Consider the following 19,056-nt stretch of genomic DNA (forward strand, 5'->3'; position numbering starts at 1 on the left):
AACTGTGGCTGTGCAGCCTGTAATTAGTAACTGATTTGTCTGTGTTTAAAGCACACTGGTTATGAAAACAAGTTGCTGTTCAAAAGAATGTAAATGCATATGTTGACTGTGACACTGTAGTCTCCTTGGCTAACAGTTGTGGATTATTCTTCCTTTTTCAGGTTAGACAGATCTTGGAGCTTTGCCCCAACTTGGAATATTTGGATCTCACTCAAACTGATATTTCAGACTCAGCATTTGAAAGGTTTGTGCTTTTGTGTTTCCTAAAAATCACTGAGTAAAACCGAAGGGAGGGGGAGGAAGCATTCAAGCATATGTTACCCCATTTCAAATATGAGTGAGAAATAAAGAGATCAGTCTGTATTCACATATAATGAAGGAATATACCAGAATAACAATGAATGGAACAGTAAGTGAAGCCTGATGTGCTAATGGCCACTTTAGAATCCTTGTCTTTGCTATTAAAACCTAGCAAAGTATAGCAGACTGTATGCTTTTATAGTTAATAATGCAACAGTGCTACTATAGATCTGATTTGTTTCAGTTGAAACGTAAAACACAGAAGGGGTGAATTTGCATTAATATCCATGTTGTTCCATAGCAAAGACTATAATCACCTACAGAATAACTAATGCCATACACAGAGTGTGTGAGCAGACCTGATGCTCTCTGAAAGAAAAGGGAAGTTCTTGGAAGAACGATATAGAATCTAACGTCACTGATATCTGTATTTCCCTTAGGAATATGTTCTTTTGTGTGTGTAGCTGTAATGTCTGTTTGTGAACAAAAGGATGTAATTGCTCTTTATTTTATTTCAGTTGGTCATCAGTTGGTTGTTGTCAAAACCTTCGCCACTTTGATCTGTCTGGATGTGAGAAAATCACCGATTTGGCCATAGAGAGGTTTTCCAGAGCTCTGGGTATCATATCAACTCACCATAACAGAGGTGTTCTGAAAGGCTGCAGAAACAGGAATGCTAAGACTTCGTGGAAGAACAGGGAGATGACTCTGCAGTCCAACAAGAAGTATAATTGTTTGCACGAAATCAACAATGAAAACCTCATTGAGGGAACAGACAGTAAGCATCACTGGACTAAACCCGACGGCTCTGAAAACTTCAGTTCTGCGTATGTGTGGATGCTGAATGCAGATGATTTAGCTGATATTGAAGATGCTGCTGAGTGGAGACACAGAAATGTTGAAGGATTTTGTCTTGTGGAGCCAGCATCCCACATTAATTGTTCTGCATCTTGCTGCAGTAGAGACATTTATGGTTTAAGGACTAGAGGGTGGCAGCAGCACTGTGCTTCTACTGACTTCATTTACTGCGGTCACTCATTTTGCTGTGCTGGAACAGCACTAAGAACTATTCGAGCACTTCCAGAGTCCTCTGCACTGTGCAAAAAACCACCAAGGACTAAACAGTCAGAGGAAAAAGACTTGGCCTACTCTGGCAGTGACAAACCAGATGAAGAGACTGCACGAGTTCTTCAGTTTCTCAGTCTGTCTGGGTGTTACCAGATCACAGATCGTGCTCTCAGGTGAAAAGACGTTTCTGAGCTGTTTTGCTGCAGTGTGGTTTTTGTATTATCTGTGTGCTTGGGTTGCTCTGGGTTGAATCCACCTAGTCGCAGTTTAAGCATTTACATTGAGAACATCCAGTATATCTTAAGCAGTCCTTGCATCTCAAAGTATTGAGAATAGCAGATGTGAAAATTTTCTCCCAACTCTTCCTTTGAATGAAAGGATTAAAAAAGTTTCTTTTAGACAGCTCCTCTGAAATGAAGCACTTTGGTAAGTTTGCTTGCAGTAGATAAAAGCCTGACTTATTACTCAATGCCTTGTATTATGTCAGAAATGTGCAGCTACAGCTTCATAATGAAAATGAGACAAGACAGAAATGCTTGCAGTCACTTGCTCAGATGTGCTGTAGCTCCTGGGACTAATTAGAGCTGCTTGCAATTCAAGACTTCGTTCCTACTTGTACTGTACACTTTAGCCCGTGGAGAAACACTGTGAAGCACTGCAGGCACTGAATTGCCTCTCCATACACTTTGACACAGAATTTAGAGTACAGCTGTTCAGGTGTCTCCTAGCAGTTACTCAGGGACAGACAGCTGTGCTTTGCGGCTGAGCCTGATGTTGTCCAGGTGTAGGAGCAGACTGGTACTGCTGTCTGTGGTTTATTTGGCAATGGACAGGTAATGCTGCGTGTAGTTGACATGTTACCAGTGTTATTCTTCACTGAGTCCTATAGAATCAAAGGAAGACTTGATGCTTGAGTCATAGGGGGTGATTAGTTGTGGTCTCACATCAGTGCTTTTTGGTTACAGGGAAATGTTAAGAGTTGAGGGTATATTCTGCAGTAAGTGCTTCTTGCACTTCTGTAGTACTTTGGGTCCCAGAAGAAAAAATAATGAGACTCTAATGTACATTCATTTCATATAAACTGAACTTTATATTGATAGCTGGTTTTGTTAGTTGTTCTTTTTCCTGTCTGCTGACAAGGGAGGGTTTTGTATACTCATGCTTTTAGGACATAAAAGTGAAAAGGCCTTTGCTTGAACCTGGAACATGTTGATTGAAGCGTGAGTGGCTTTGTCTGTTCTCCCCTTTCTGACAGGTTTGCTGTCCTGTGAGCGCAGAGGAGCAGTCAGCCTAACACTGAGTGTGGGGTCAGATGCACTACAGCCTTGAGGCTCCTTTACCTGCAGTTGAACTCCTGCACTTGGAGTGAAAATAGAATTTGGCTTGAATAGTGTGTAGTGCTGTGATGGCAGAGAGAGGCTCAGCTGGTAAAGATTCATCTGACCCAAGGAAATACAAATTTGAGTTTCAAACTGACTAATAAAAACATAATACTCAAATTTTTTGGAAATTTTACACACCAAACTTGCAGTTCTGTTTTTGGGATGTGTTGAGAAATACACATCGCCATGGGAGTCTCACCAGTATCAGTGGTGTGTTGGAGAAGTGTGTCATGCTGGCTCCTAGAAATACTTGGTCATCCCCAGAATCATTAATGAAAAGTGGTTTCCCACAGAGCTGTATTTCTGTCAAAGGGAATTGTTAATTTCTGTAGAGATGGATTCATTTTTCAGCCCTGTCGTGTGGCTTCAAGGCTGATTAACCGTATGGGATGCCAGACTTGAAATTAAGTGGCTTATTAGAGGTGTGGTTTTCTTGCAGGATGTTAGTAAATACGTGACGTGGTGACATACAGGAGTACTTGTCAGCATAGTGCTGTGCCAGCTTTTAACACCCCTCTTTCTGTCTGTTCACAGGGCATTGACTTTGGGAGGAGGACTGCCACACTTGGAGCACCTCAATCTCTCGGGTTGTCTCACTGTAACTGGTGCGGGCCTGCAGGATTTAGTTTCTGCATGCCCTTCTCTAAATGATGAACACTTTTACTACTGTGACAACATTAACGGTAATGTCTTTTTATGAAGATGTGATCCTTGTCTGGGGAGTAATGTCTGGCTTAAGGATGTTTAAGAAACAAAGAAAAAAATCCCACCGCCAAAAAAACCCCAACACGCTGCAGCACTGCCAAAACCACACAAACTAAAAGCCTGCAAACTCTTTTCTTGGCTGCACAGCACTGAATTCAAGTGCTAGTTACAGAATCAGAACTGTTATGTCAGGTTGGCTTTTTGTATTTAAGTTTAATGCAGTTCTGTATTGCCTAGGGGGAAGGCATTCTTGGTCCATGTTCTCTTACTTTCTAAGCCTCTATTACCTATGCTAATCTGAAGTAAGTATATAACTGATACATGGTTGTCTTCTTCATCTCTTCCCTGTAAATGATGTTGAGTGCTTTCTTTATGGTGCTAAATCAAGAAAGAGCTGTCATTAGATTTGTAGCTTAGTGATTTTTTTGGGGGTGATGGAGAGAGGGCAGAGCTGGTTATGCAAACCTCACACGTTACAGTGGTTTGGGTGTAGAATACTATCATGTGTCCTTGTAGGAAATGTAACTTGGTCTTTCTAGCTTTGCTTGAATTACTTAGGGTTGAATGTTAGCTGGAGAAGGATCTGGAGAAATGCATAAAATATGTTTGTGGTGGAAGTCTTAGCGTTCACTGCAGCGCAATCCAGTCTTATGTCAGGTCCAGTAAGCATTCATAGCATTAGAGATGGGAACCACGGTGTGATTTTATTCCATGTGTGAACTTAAAACAGGTAAGTGCAACAGAATGGAAAGGAAGGATAATTGGGTTCACAGGGCTATAAGAACTGTGTGTAAAACAATATGGTATTTCCCTGATAGTTCATGGCAGTCAGCTCAGTTGGCATCTGTACTGAGCTGTAGCCACAGCAGCTATACAGGATGCCACAGCTTTGGTACTGTGAGTGAAACTGTACCGATGCTTGGGTATTCTGTCCATTGAAAGTCATGTGAGGTGATGTGCTTTACTGGACTGGATCCTTATGTTACAGGTCAGAGTATTAAATCATTTTTGCTTCCATAATTTTTGGATGACTTCATGGACTTTTGTGACACATTGATGCATTTCTGGTTTGTTACCTGGTTCTTTTCCTTCTTGACTTCTAAAATCTCTCCTTGCATTTCAATCTGGAAACTTTTATACCTTTTTAAAATCCTTCACTGACTCTTTCCTGCATCAAGTTGAACTTAATGTCTTATATGGAACCCTTTTCCTCCTTCATTTTATTCCTTTTTTCTTATAGTTTCCTATTTTTCCACTTGTCAGTAATCCCGGTTCTGATGCCCTGGTTTGTCTTTAGCTGTTTCTGTCTCCCTTGCTCTAGTCTCTAAAATACAGTACATAGTTCAGAATCTCTTGTGCGAGTCCTCCGCGGCTTTAAAGCTGGATTGTTCCATAGTAACCCTAAGAAATGATTTGTATTACAACAAAATGCATTTTGGAATGATTTTGTAAAATTGTCCTGATGATCTGCTTGTTTTTCCTTCCTTTTATACTGCCTGCTGGAAGCTTTGACTCTATCAGCTTGTCTATAAGCTTGCATGGCTTTGGGTTAAAGGTTACTTCTGTAAATAGGAGGCAACAGAAATGAGAGGATATAGTGGTGGTTTTGCATGTAGTGAGAAATAGCAGCGTCTTGGAATTTGTGGTGGTGCTTTTCTTTTCTTTTTCCCTTTTTTCTTATAGAAAAGATATCTAAGCTGAACTCTGCAAAATGGCCTTTTGTACCTGAATTCTCTGCAGCTTTATCAGGATACCGTTCTTTATTTTCCCCTAAAGTTCACTGTGATGGTGCTGAGCAAATATCTGTTCTCCTCTGTGGGCAACAGAACTCCTGGGACATTGTTTGGTATTTCTGAAGTAACTGGAGGGAAAGTAAAAAGCTGCTTAATTGAGATCAGTCTGTATCAGAAGCTGTTTGCATTTCTTTGCTCACACAGATTACATCGAGTGCTGTACAGAAATCACTGATCTGTAGAGAATAATTTCATCATGTTCTTTGCCCACCAGCGTATCAGGGATTGTTTTCAGGAAGGTTTGTTCTGGGATCACACTGGAAAACCTGTCAGTCTTGCAGAACAAAGTATGGTGCCAACAGCACGGAATTTAGCCATCTTTGAGTAACAGGGCACTGCTGTGATCCTGCAAGTAAAGCCCTTGTATTTCCACCGACAGCCTGTCTTCAGAAGTCTTGTACTATCAAGCCTGGGCCTGACAGAGGGCCCAACATAAGCAGTTTCACTCATGTTCTTGGTGGAGATCTTGCTGGACATGTCTGCAATTTTCAGACTTCCATTTCAAATGCTGTTATACATGTAGCTGTTGTATGTAGCCCATAGGGTCAGTCACAGCTGTTGTACAGCAGTAATGTGATGCAGCTCGTATGAGCAGAGCCTGTAAACTTGCCTGCATTTCCAGATTTAGTTTGTTTGTTTACTGTCAGTATGATTCCAGTTCTTGGTTTGCATAGTAACGCTTGGTTTGGAACCTCTGCCTGCTTCGCTCTGTGCTGGAGACTTGGAGTTCAATAACCCTCAGCTGCAGGTGAAAACAAACCCATTACACTCCTCCTAATTGCTGACTTTGGATGCCTGAAACACATTTGTTTCTTCAGTCGTGCTAAACTCAGTAGGAAAAGTTGAATGTTTGGTTACCTCTTGCCACTTAGAAACTTCTACTTCCCCGTTTTGTCCTGTTCTGTCTCATCTGTGTTCAGTCTCTGTATTACTTTCAGTTTTAAAGCCTGTCATGCGTCAGGGTTAGAATGTAATTCCTATAGCAGTACCTCACTGCTGTTTTCACATAGGATTTAAATTCTAGTGGCTTTTTCAAATGCAGGTTTCATGTCCTGGAATTAAAGGAATAGGGTGTTAGTAAAACAAAGTTGTGGCAGTTTCAGGTGATTCACTCTTCACTTGTGACACTTAACATTTGTTGGTCACAGCTGGATCTGTTTTCCAGCAATGGAGCTCAGAGCTTTGCAATTTCTGTTCAGCTTTATGCACTCCTGTGTGCAGATTTATGCAGGGGTACATTGGTATTACGATCTTACACTTGTAAGAGTTTGATCCCTCCATCAGTTCTCCAGATAACAAAGGCACTCTGATAATGTTCTGATGTGTAACTTCACCAAAGGCTGACAAAAAGTAGCACTTAAGGACAATGTTAATTTTAAAATCTCCATTTATGTTTTCAAGATCAATGCTTAATTGGATCACTTTCTTGTAATTCCCTTGTAATGTGCTGCACTACCATCTGTGGTATCTGCTGTTGAGAACAAAGGAGCCTCTCGCTGAGCTGTGGTTCTAAACCTGTGCGGTTCTTCCTCCTGCTTTGGGCTGTGTCTTTGCAGCGGTGGCTGTGGAAATGAAGCATCTTTCATTCCCTCCTTGTGTGTTACTGACAGCCCCTTTTTGCTGCCTTCCTGCTGTCAGGGTTTAGTCTTTATGTAGCCGCTTGGTAAACTAAATGAAGAACTGGGGGTGGCAGGAAGCCTTTTTCATCTCGGAGGGGTTGGAGATCAGTCCTGCTGTAGACCATGAGTATTGCTGCTGCCTAAGGTGAGACCTACAGGGATGTGGTAGCAGCAGCCAGCTGTGCCTTCTGTCAGTGACTCTTCCACCCTGGTTTGGGTTGGTGTGCATTGTGTGAAACTTCTCTCTAGGAAACTTCGTATTCTTACTGAAACCAAGTAATCAACATCAAGTAATGAGGTAGCTGTGTTCCTTTCTTAGGGCGCCACACACATCAACATTACCAGGTTTTGAACACACCGAGGGCTGTTCAGGAGGAGTAGGTAAACCTTTGTTCTGGGTCACCTGAAGTAATCCGATGTACATTTAAAGAGCATTACAGTAATCCAGTTTAGAGGCAGCTAAACCAGTAATGTAGACTGCGGCAGGTTAGATGAGAATCTGATTAACTTTGCTTCTCCAGGTGAATGACCCCAAATGTCATTTTACTTAAGCACTTCACAATACAGAACACAGGGAACGTTCCCTTCTTAGGGATGCTGTGGTTCTGTTAGTTTTGTCACAGCCATTATTACTGGAAGGCTGACGGTCACTTCAGATCACTGTGATGTGCTGCTTTGCTCTGGCAGTGGGGAGGAAGGTCAGCTCTGACTTGGAGAGCGCTGCCCAGAACATGCTCTACTAAGCCAACTGTTCAGAAGCACTGAGCCTCCTTTTAAAAGAACTTTGGAAGCTTTCAAACTCTATCTTGTAAGTGATGTGAAAGAGCAAAGCACAGCCCAGGTGAATAAAAAGATTAGTAAATGGGTTCACCTCAAATTAAAACACTGCTGTTGTCCTTCGATTATGGCTTCAGGTTTGTTTTATTCAGTCTCCTGCCTGCTACCTCAGTTATCTTGTAGAATATCGCTTATCGGTGTGTGGTGTGAAGCACAAAACTGATCTGAGGACACTTGTGTTCTGGGGGATTAATTGTGACTTCAAGTTACTGCTCAGGGGGGAAAAACAACCAGATGTAGCGTGGTGCCCTGATTTATTACACTGTTTTGCTACACCTAAATCTATCTGAAACCTATTTCAAAAGGGTTTGATTTGTTTCACATACAGAGGGGGGGAAGTGGATTGTCCTGGTTAGTTCTTTACCAGTTTGCTTCAGTTAATTAGAATTGTGCTGCTGAGTTACGTTGGGTGTCAGAGTTCAGCCAACCCAATGCAAATGTTTGTGTTTCTGAAGCAGGCGTATGGCTGCAGGAAGTAAAATCCTATACTAATACACTTTATAGTTTCTTATGATCACTTTTAACACTTCAAATTAAAGGGAAAACAGTAAGTGAAGGTAAGTGGAGGTGGGTAGTATTACAGTATTGGTTTATACTGTCTGTCCTCACAATTTCCTTTGCTAGGAGCTCAGTTTTAGCTTTTATGGCTTCTGATAAAGCACCTTTACTGTCACTGCAGATTTTGTTTTAATGTCCTTGGATTTCCAGTCAGTACAGGAGCTTGTAGCCAGCTGTGCCGTGCTCATGGAGAAACGCTTTCCAGACTGAGAGCTGTTCCCATGTGATGGGCTGTTTTCTGTAACGCCATGATGGCATCCTCTTGAGTCTGAAGAAATGGGAGTTAAATCTGCATTATGAAAATGTGCTTCCAGCTTAAAAGGCAGCTGTGGGAGCTTCCTCAAGTTTGCAGATTGGCGGTTGTTCATCCTATACCAATGGCACCAGTGGTGTTTCAGGCCTTCCCAGTGTTGAATGAGATTTTGTGCTTAAGCAAACAAAAGAAAGATGTTTTATCAATGACAAGGTCAGAAGATTTCAGCCTATCTTCTTCGTTTCACATGTGTTCTGTTTTTGTGCAGGTCCTCATGCTGAAACCGCCAGTGGATGCCAGAATTTGCAGTGTGGTTTTCGGGCCTGCTGCCGCTCTGGCGAATGAGCGCTGACTTCTGATCTTTCAGTCTACTTCATTTAGCTGAGCAGGCTTCCTTTCATGCACTTTACTTACAGTTTGCATCTTGTGTTAACAATCCTTGGAGTGAGATCTGTTCTACTAGGCTGACCCTGCCCGTAACTTCAGAACCTTCAGTGTACTGTACAGTGTTGTAACAATCTCACGATCTCATTTGGTTTGAAGGGTGTTGGGTTTTCCTTTACTTTATTTGGGGAAGATGGGGAAAACACGCAGATATTTTTTTTTTAATGCCACTTTCTTCCAAGTTTGGCACTTAAATATACTTTAATGGATTATTTTGTGTTAAGTGAATGGTTTCTTATTTCTAATCCATCAGTACAATATAAAGCTCTGCGGCTAACTGAAATGTATTGTTTGCATTTGGGTAACAGTAATACATCTTTAGGAGCCTTGTTTCTCCCTCCCTTTCCTCTCATCTTGAAGTTGTCCTTTATATTGCAAAATTAGGGTAATTCCCACTTTCCTTTTGCATTTGGTTTTGTATTTGGGCTTGAAAGACATAAATAAAACATTCCCACCAATAAAAGCTTGATGCACCTGTGTGTGATGCAGCTTTTGAAGTGTGATATCAAGTGTGAGATAAATAGGGGTGAGCTGTAGAGGTTTGGTGGGGGCTGGATGGTGGTAGTGGAACTGTGAGCCTTCAAAATGTGCCCTCCTTCCTGCAGTGACTGCATTCCCAAGCAGCTTCTAGGAAAGTTAGTTTTCATTCATAAGAAATCTGTGGAAGATGATTTCTCTGTTGTTTTGATTTAAAATGACTGCTTCATTGAACAGCAGAGAGAGAGGAGCAGGGATGCAGAGAAGCCAGTGTTAGGCTGAGAGGGAACAGTGCTAACAGGAGCAAGGAGTGATCACAGAATCACACAGAATCACAGATGTATGATGTATGAGGACAGCACACATCTGTGTGGGGTGTTGGGGCTGTTCCAAGAGATGGTGAGTACTGTGACCTACGTGGTTACCTATCTGCTCTTACTTCAGGTGTAAGTTAAGTTTTCTTTCAAGCAGATGCAGGGGCTGTAGCTGGCAGCCTTGTAGAAGGCCAGTTTTGCAGGCTGGCAGTACACCAAACTAGTAATTTTTATCCATTTATCCATTCTATGACTTGGATAAATTATTGAGGTAATGAGAAACTGCAGCAATCAGACCTGAATGACAGCTTCTCTAACCAGGAAGAAGGGCTGCCAATGAAGGTAACTGAGGACTAAAAGCCAGTCTGCAAGGTGTAATTCCAGGAACCAAGTTTCACCTCACAATAAGGACAAACTCTACCAGCAAGATTACTAAATATATGCATTTTTAATGCTTTTAAGTGTGGCAAGTCCCACAGGGAGTTATAAAGTAATGTACAGAAACACAGAGGAAACTGACAACTTGAAATCCCAGAACTGTTGGTCAAGGTTGGTAAGTTACCTCCTGTGCTTTTAAACCAAACAAAGCTACATGTTTGTAGTTTCTGGAACATCAGGTTCTTGCTGCAGTTTCAAGCTGTGTGGGTAGCTCAAATCAGCAGTGTGAGAAATCTGTTATTTTCTTCCCCCTCCATCAGCACAGTTGAGGTGTTTGGACTGGTCTGTGCTACCGATTACGGACAAGTGAAGCAACATAAATCCATGTGGAGAGAACGTTTTGGGGGTAAGGATGAACATACACAGCGAGGGCAAATTCAACATTGGGAACATCAATGGTGTGAACTCCAGTACTGTGTACAGCTTCTATTAACGGTCTGACTTCAGAAAATGGCATATGAATAGGAAATCCAGATACCTGGGAGAAAGAGAAGGGAAAAGAATCACACAGGGTAAGACAATGTCTGAGTAAATGCAACATCTTCAACTTACAGGCACAGTAAAATGGAGTTTCTCTCTGCTGGCCTGAGGAGATGCAATAAAAAAGCAGTTTTCAAATTTCAAAATTTATTTGAAGTATTCAAATAAACTTCAGTATAATGCACTGTTGGATGGACTTCTGTGCCTGTAAGTTTACAGTGCCAGCTTTTTACTGATAAGACTTGATGTCAAATGTACCAATCAACCTATAAGTAAATATAATGTTAGAACTGTTAAAATATAGACAAGCTCTGTTCCACTCCAGGAATGTACACTTGTATTTATATCCATCTCTAATATTGCCACATGGAGCAGACCATCACTACTTCCCTTTGTAGATGTTGTACTGATTTATCTCTAGTATATTAACTCTTGTGAATTTCAGTACAAGAGGGAACAAGTATCCTGGGACGCAGCTCCTCACCACAGGTAAGGTCCTTCTGATCTGCTCCTTCCATATACTGACACATACAGTACAAATTATAAACACAACTGTACCCTGTAATCTCCGAGCTGCTTTTGCAGCTCTGCCTGATGGTCGTCTTCTACATCTTTGCCTTGGTTTTGTTCCAGCAGAGGCAGGAAGTTTCGCAGGGTAGCGGTACAGTATCTGTTCCAGCGAGTTAAATGCCTTGGTCTCCATTCCATAATCTTCTCTTTTAGTATCTTTTCAATCCTAGAATAAAATACACTTCTTATTGCAACTCTTGGCTTTACTCAGCTGCCTTTTTAGCAGTTTCTGACCTTAGTTATACTTAGCACTGCCTACAGCTACAAAAAAAATCATGTAGCCTGTGTAGCTGAATTGTGTCCCAATACTTAATAGCAATGGGAGAACAGGGCTCTGCACACATTTTTAGTCTATGCTCTCTCAGCCTCTTAAACTCCTACACCATTTTGGCTTATTAGGGAACTACAGCAGTGCTCCACCAGAGCAGAATTTACAATGACCCTTAAAAATACAGTTTAAGTCATTCTCGATTCCCAGACAGAATTCAGAGCCCATTTTTTTTAATGGTGGTGTGATGCACTTGAGGAAGGTAAGGAGGTGCTGCACTTGGTGATCACTCTTTCCCTTTTGACACCAGTTATGGTAGTGGAAGGACTGGATTACCTGCCCTGTAGTTCCACTGCAGCAGCCTTATCCGAATGCTGATACGCCAATTCTTCGGGCTAGGAAAGTAAAGTAAAACACCCTGATATTAAATCTGTTACTGTACCACACTGCAGCTTAATTCAGGCATTACTATCTTGACAGTTAATGTACAGTTGCCAATTACACCAAAATAGTCTCTATTGTAGCAAAGGCATAATAAAAACATAAGGCAGAGATTTGGGTGTAACATGTTTTCATTCTTTCCCCAAGTTAAGCTTCAGTTATTCTTAATAAGCTGCATTAATTGCAGAGGAATCCCTGCTTGCTTATTAAGGACACATAAGTTGATGTAATACTTTTCTGACTGTAAGACAAACGTTTTCTCTTTATTTCTTAAGGGTTTCTAAAGATTTGTCCTAGTGTTTAGCATGGCCCTGAGCTCTTATAGAGATATTCAGAGGACAACATGTGCGTTCATTTTGTATAAAAAAATAATTTTCAGTATTCCTGCTTTAAAGGTGTGTGTGGAAAAGCCATTTTAGGATCCAGTTCCAGCACAGAAGGACATTAAATCACAGCAGTACAAAGAATTGAGTCTGTTTTTCTTTCCTGGCCCTGTGGTCTCACATTAGGTTGGTTATAGGTGTATTCGTACCTGAACGCTGCAGAGCCCAGGGTATGGTAAGCTTCGTGAAAAGAAAGGCTTCCACAGTTTTGGTTTGCTGATGTCAAAACTTATCCTTGCTGGAGAGTCCCACTGTTGGATATTAAACCAAATCTAGAAGAAAGCAAGTTTGCTTTTAATATACAGTCAGAGCTATGGAAAACATTACTTACATGGCAATAAAAGACTATGTAATCTTCAACTCCCAAACCAGTTACCATCCTGTATTCATGTGAACAGGGCAGTCTTGTTTGTCACACTTACGCTAAGCTGTCCAACTTCTGGATTCTCATGCCAAGAGTGGGGGGCTCTGATCCGTAACATTTTGTGCCTGCAAGTACATACGGGCCTCTAAGTAACTACTGCTGGGATGCAAGGTGTGCTAATAATTCATATGGAACCTTTGGTACTTAATGGTTCTCTTTACAACCACATAGCTTCCCAGGCCCTGGGGCTGGGCTTGCAGTTGGTTACATGCTGCCCCTGTGGATTGGAACTGCCTGCCCCAAAACTTCCTGTTGGGTGCTGTAGCTCAAGGTTCAAAGACATGGGGCTCACTCACGTTATCGCAGCTGATCAGACAGTACACGCTTTGCAAGGGGCAGAAGGTATCGTAGTGCCTGTAGAAGCAGCCAGTGCTGGGATTCCAAATGACGTACTGACTTTGCTCCAAAGTTAATACGTAGGCGGTTTGTCCCTAGAAAGAAACAAGACATTCTAGAACTGTCTTTAATGACAACGTGCTGTGTAAAAAATCACCACCACAGACTGCATCTCTACTCAGAGCAGCTTTCTTTTCTCTCTCTCCTGATCAGCTGAGCAGCACCAAGGTTAGGTTACTGCCTGGAGAGAAATGTCGGCAGGAGACAATTCTATCAGTTGTGGGAACCAAAGGCTGCAGAGAAGGAAAATTCATATTCTGACCACATGAGAAAATCTTCTTACCTCAGGAATAGCATTTCCAATGACCAGCCAGGCTTTCTTCCCCATACCAAGAAAATAATTACACAGGAGCACGGCATGTTCTTCCTCATCCCCCGCCAGGAGGTCAAGAAATTGCTAATTGAGGGGAAAAAAAAGGTTTCTGTGTAGTTATAATTGGTGTTTTTGGCTTATGACATTTACTAATATTTCCTAATGCTTCCGAAGCAAAAAAACTCCTCTTGGATCTTTGCAACTGATGTTAATTTTTCATTAGGCACTGCTTCAACATGCAGAACACACAGAGCAAGAGGAAACGCTGCAAGAATCCACGATGCAGGTCTGAGATCTTACTACAAGGACTGAGCTCTTCTGTAGTTTTAAATTAAAGTCTCCATCAGTCAGCATCCTTTCTCTCGTGCCCAACTAGCTATTCTGGATTGGTTTCTGAAGTATTCTTATGGACATTCATAAGACTGCAACTGTAAGATTGCAAACAGGATAAGCAGCTTTGCTCAAACACCGGTACTTGGATATTCTGCTTTAAAGTAAGTGACTGAAGAAGAAAATCGCTCCTTGCAATCATAAGATTCCCTAGTAGGGTAGGTCTGAACGGACCTGCAGAGTTGATCTGGCCTAACCTGCTCCAAAAGAGGGACCTGCTCCCATGTCATACCACATTCATGAGAACCAACAGTTTAATGCAGTACTTACATCTGATGTGCACCACAGGTCACAAATCCCAGCAAAGGACACACTATCTGGCAAAAACGGAATCAAAGCAACAAACCGAGCCACCAATTCCTGCAAAAAAAAAGAAGTTTCAGCTCACTACAGCTACATGTAATAAAGGCAGCATTGCAGCAGACATGAAGCTCAGTGCTGTTTCCCCAGACAGCAAAGATAAAGCACTGACTGACCTTGTATTATCAGATAACTTGTTTGAGGAACTACATCAATTTCTAAAGCACAATTAAAAATTACAATTTATTTCCACTGAGACTTACCATCAATTTGTTTTCTAAGACAACAATCATTCATATATTTCTATCACGATATTTATACATCATGATTATTGCTGTACAGCAAACACAGCGCTGTTACCTGTGCCCACGCACAGCACCAACACATCCCGAAATCGATATCCCAGAAACTCCATCATCTTTAAGCACTTACTGCTGTTGTCTGGGAGCTGTCTGGGATGGCATCGAGGAGCTCCTGGGGCGGATTGAGAGCTTTGATGTATCTGGTAATAAAAACTGTTTTCCCATTGAGGTCAATGACAGTTGTGAGGCATTGACGGTTTGGAAACTTTGATGTACATTCAACTTCGTATTTCTCTGCTGCTTGAAGCAATTTCTCATCTTCTTGGGTATCAAACTTCAAAAGACAGTAGAATTCATGTGAAAATAGTTTCATTGATCATTTGGGCTTAGGTCTTTCCTAGGTTCGATCTTACTTCACCATTTACAGCAGCATAAAAAGAGTGTGAAATTCTTTCCCAACAGCCTTTTCAGCTTCCCCTGCATTACATACATAGGCTCAAAGACACGTAAGGAAGCTCAAGCAATGGAAGAACCCAAGCAATTACTTTTATTACTTATGAGCACACAGTGAAGGTGGCTTTGATTAAAGCACAACTAACGCAGTGCAAGTCAGGCCAAACACACTGCGGGGACGGCTCTAACTTCACATCCTAACACTGCACTACAACCACAGCGGAGGTGATGCACAAAAGCCCCGTCATCTTCACGTGAATATTGCTGGGACAGTCCAGCACAGTGTCGAAATATTTGCAGTGAAGGTCCAGGACGCTTTTAGTTGTATCCTGTATCCTCACTATTCACACTGCTCTCATTTTCTACAGCTTTTAGCTGAGCTTTATCCAGGAAGTATTTGAGTTCAAATTTCAGCATTTGTTGCTCTTCTCAAAGTAAAGAGAGGCAGAACAGCAGCACTGTGTAGGCAGGCCTCCATGTCAGAAGAAGAGAGACACAATGGTGATTCTTAACCATAATTAACAGCTGAAGCGTGAAGCTTCGAGAACTTTCAGAATTCCACTGTAGTAATTCACTGCAAATATCACTGACAAAGAAACACCAACTGCAAGAAGAGTGAATGGCACGACACCCAGCTTCAGCTTCAGCACAGAGCGACAACCATCTCTCGATTGATTTAATCTACTCATATCTGTACCTTCTTAAGCATTTCATTCATCTACAGAGATTCAGGAAGGACAGCAGAAAGGGGAAAAATAGGTAAAGAAATAAAATGAAGAGTGAATGTTTGTCTCTAATAAATGACCAGCACAGCTCTATGTTGCCAAAAAGACTGTTTGTGCTTGCACAACATATATCTGCACTGAATGGATCTGCTTTCATTGCAGAATGCTGTACAAGATGGCAAGAAAGCTCATTTGATGTTCAGGAATAATTCTTTCAAAATCTGGAGACAACTATGAAACATTCAAATAGCATCTATTATTCAGTACTATAAGCACAGAAGCAGGAAATACCATAGATATACTTGCCACCTCCTTTTTGCCCGTGGTTCACAAATACTGATATGAGCATTTTACTGCTAACAGAAGTAAATGAGAAAATTATATGCTCACAGTGAATACAAGCCTGCTTATTTCTCATGCATTAAGCGTCCATCTGCTTTACTGGGGAATGCAGTTAAAGTGAACAGAGCTAAAACATTTGACACAGAACACTGTGATGTACTAAGCTTAACTACTTACATGCACTTTTACAAGCTGCACCACTGCGAACAAATGGCAAGGATACAAATTCATTATGGATCAGTTACCTTTTCTCTGACTGACTCTCCAGGAACGAGCTGTGGTTCAATGGTAATGAACAGTGTAATATAGGAGCCCTCGCTCAGATGTCGCACAGAATCAAACCCTCTCTCAATGCCCAGGTTCTTCTCTTTGCTGTAGCCAAGGAGTACTGGAGGAATATTCACCTTGAACGTACCATCGATCTGCAACACACACGGACAAGCAGCAGCACACAGATATTAACCACCTGTATCAAACAAAATGTTTCTCATAAAACCAAAAAGCGAAACTTCTTAAGTCTTACAGAGCTGCTCAGTGGGAAGGGAGAAGACAGTAAGTTATGACCAGACACATACATACACTGTTTTTAATGCACACCGACAGGTATGCAATCTTTACCTTTCTGGTGCTTTCTTTTTGGTATTTTCAACCTGCTGGTGAGTCTAAGTATCAGTGCTGTAACATGGCAGCGTTGACTTGGAAACACGACAGAATGGCAAAACACAGAATTGCAGGACTACCCTGAAGGCAGCAGCACACGACAGGCTCCTGCCTGAGTTTGAGTGACGCTGGGCATTATACTCAGATCTCATAACACCTTCCAGGCAGAAACTGCTGATGCTTCTTGAATGCAGTTGGAACTGGGACTGTTCACAGCCAGCTCCCCTACAAAGAGGGCTCTGATGGACTCTCTGCCCTTCCACAGCCACAAACAAGGTAAGGTCTTTCAGAAAGGTCACATCAGAAAGGAGCTGGAAGCCCAGCGTTTGCTCAGGCAAGACTCAAGAGTACGCAGCCTTAAGAGGAAAGTGAGATTAACGTCTTGATTTGAGCAGAGTTCAGATGTCATTTGAAGCAAAATTTAAGGCAGTTTAGGATATGCAATATATGAAGATATGGCCGTAACAGTGAGTTTTCCATGCTTCTGGACAAGATGACGTCCATTGGGAAACACATCTTCAGAAGGTGAACAGGTGACTCACTGGGCTACATCATCAAATACTTAAGAACAAAATTACTGTTATTGGTAGCCAAAGACAGACTTTGCCTTTCTCTACATATTGATAAGCAGCTTGTTAAAACTTCTAAGTCTGACCACTGAGACTCTCAGGGCTGTGAGCAGACACTTCTCAGGGGGATTTCGTATACTCAGCATGGAACATTTTCATGAAGAAAGTAAAGACTCTTGTTCTTTGTTTATTGGCCTGTAACAGTGTAAGGAGGAAAGGAGGAACTGGAAAAGGTGAAATTTGAGAGGCGTGAAGAAAGAAGTCAGGTCAAGTTCTTTTTTTCTAACACTTACCTAAGCAATGTGGTGCCAGACATCTCAACAGCTACTGTCAAAACCATCTAAAGAATTGCCATTTTTAACTTTATTACCGAAGGAAGCCAGGCAGCACTGTCAGCAAAGAAGTATGTTTGTCTGTCTTTCCTCCCTCCCAAATGCTGAATTCATTGGCAAATATCCACCACATTTGACAAAGGACAGCAGTCTCAAAGATACTGTCAATCAGTTCCATAAAAACACACTGACAAGTACAGAGAACATAATTAAATCTGACTTTGCATTACCAGCCCCTTCCCACCCTGCTTTCAGGAGATACATTTCAAGTTACTGACTTACCCTCGCCTGAAAATATATCGTAGTAAAGGGAATCTTAACACATCCCAGCCAGTGCCTCTCGACACGGGTGTGGATTCCACTTCCTCTGTCACGATCATCCTATTAAAAAGTTGGGCAAAGTAATTTGTAAGACAACTTCATTTCCTTTCATTCAAACATTCTCATCAGGGCACAAAAAGAATCCTAAGTTGCTTTTAACTACTGAACTCACTAGGAGCGTAAGTCCTAAGTGTAAGATGCACTACTGCAATATTTACTCCTGCATTATGTTTTCAAGAACATTAAGCGCTGCTATTTTTACGCACATTGAAATGACTGGGGAAAGCTTTCACTGACTTCAGCAGGCAAAGGTGTTATGCCAATACAGAGAGTTTTTCACCTAACAGCTTGAAAAACAAGAGTAAGGCAGAACATGAAATGCAGGACCTTGGTCAGTCATCTGTCATGCAGTAAAAGCAAAACCAAACAACAGCAACAAAAAAACCACCCACGTATTAAATTTAAGAACAGAATTACGCCTGCTATTCAATACATCTACTCTCAATTTTACTGCCTCCCAAGTCTTCAAATATAAGACAGATATAACATACAGATGCTGACCTTCAGCAGCAGATTATATAGTGCAAAATTAATTTGTACAGACAAAAGTTAACTCTGTGAACACTGCTCCCTCGAACAGTGCTGCAATATACACAAGATGTAACACAATAGTGTTATATAAGGAGAGATGGGAGGCACAGGAGGGTGAGAGCAGCTACACTGCAAAGTCTTATTCTGACAACTTGAAGAAGTTCTCAATATTCAGTGAAGCACATTGTCCTTCAATTAAAAACTCACCTCTGTAACATCACGAAGTACCTCATCAAAAATATTAATGAACACTTCATCCTTCACTGACTGCAAACTGTGGGTGCTGTAGTCACCATTAGGAGCCCTGAAAACATTAAACAGAAAGAAGTGATTTGAACAAAGCCGGAGAACTCTGATAAATCCAGACGTTCAGACTGAATTGTTACCACACAGAGTTAAAAAAAGCCTGATTTCATTTTGCTGTACCTAAATGGAAACTCAAGTTCCTCATTCCAGTTGGGGTTTGGACCTTCAGCTGTTGTTGTCCGACAGACTGTTCGCTGAAAAGAAACTTCTACAAATGGACGGACTAAAACCTGTAAAAAAAGGGATCCAAACAAAGGAAACCTCATCAGTTACATATTTTTATGTATTTAGAAAAAGAAACA

General features: G+C 41.5%; 2 protein-coding genes across 5 annotated transcripts in view; one reads left to right on the forward strand and one right to left on the reverse strand.

Moving 5' to 3' along the window:
- Nucleotides 1–9,443, forward strand: part of FBXL5 (F-box and leucine rich repeat protein 5) — a 28,810-nt gene extending 19,367 nt beyond the window's left edge. Inside the window, exons 8-11 of the mRNA XM_015862617.2 lie at nt 162–244; nt 819–1,541; nt 3,285–3,433; nt 8,784–9,443. Coding sequence (XP_015718103.1) covers nt 162–244; nt 819–1,541; nt 3,285–3,433; nt 8,784–8,860 — 1,032 coding nt within the window. The 3' untranslated portion in view covers nt 8,861–9,443. The remainder of the gene's footprint in view (nt 1–161; nt 245–818; nt 1,542–3,284; nt 3,434–8,783) is intronic.
- Nucleotides 9,444–10,178: 735 nt separating this feature from the next.
- Nucleotides 10,179–19,056, reverse strand: part of CC2D2A (coiled-coil and C2 domain containing 2A) — a 43,568-nt gene continuing 34,690 nt past the window's right edge. For 2 of the 4 annotated variants that reach the window (XM_015862616.2, XM_032444563.1), the window contains 13 exons: nt 18,875–18,984; nt 18,656–18,752; nt 17,819–17,917; nt 16,221–16,397; nt 15,606–15,626; nt 14,586–14,789; nt 14,124–14,213; nt 13,434–13,547; nt 13,051–13,185; nt 12,480–12,602; nt 11,843–11,901; nt 11,227–11,404; nt 10,179–10,666 (listed from right to left, as the gene is read on the reverse strand). In XM_015862616.2, the coding sequence (XP_015718102.1) occupies nt 10,478–10,666; nt 11,227–11,404; nt 11,843–11,901; nt 12,480–12,602; nt 13,051–13,185; nt 13,434–13,547; nt 14,124–14,213; nt 14,586–14,789; nt 15,606–15,626; nt 16,221–16,397; nt 17,819–17,917; nt 18,656–18,752; nt 18,875–18,984 (1,596 nt within the window). In that variant the 3' untranslated portion in view covers nt 10,179–10,477. The remainder of the gene's footprint in view (nt 10,667–11,226; nt 11,405–11,842; nt 11,902–12,479; nt 12,603–13,050; nt 13,186–13,433; nt 13,548–14,123; nt 14,214–14,585; nt 14,790–15,605; nt 15,627–16,220; nt 16,398–17,818; nt 17,918–18,655; nt 18,753–18,874; nt 18,985–19,056) is intronic. The other 2 variants (XM_032444562.1, XM_015862615.1) reach the window with 2 other exon arrangements.

The sequence above is a fragment of the Coturnix japonica genome, chromosome 4 (genome assembly GCF_001577835.2).
Source record: "Coturnix japonica isolate 7356 chromosome 4, Coturnix japonica 2.1, whole genome shotgun sequence".
NCBI lineage: Eukaryota > Metazoa > Chordata > Aves > Galliformes > Phasianidae > Coturnix > Coturnix japonica.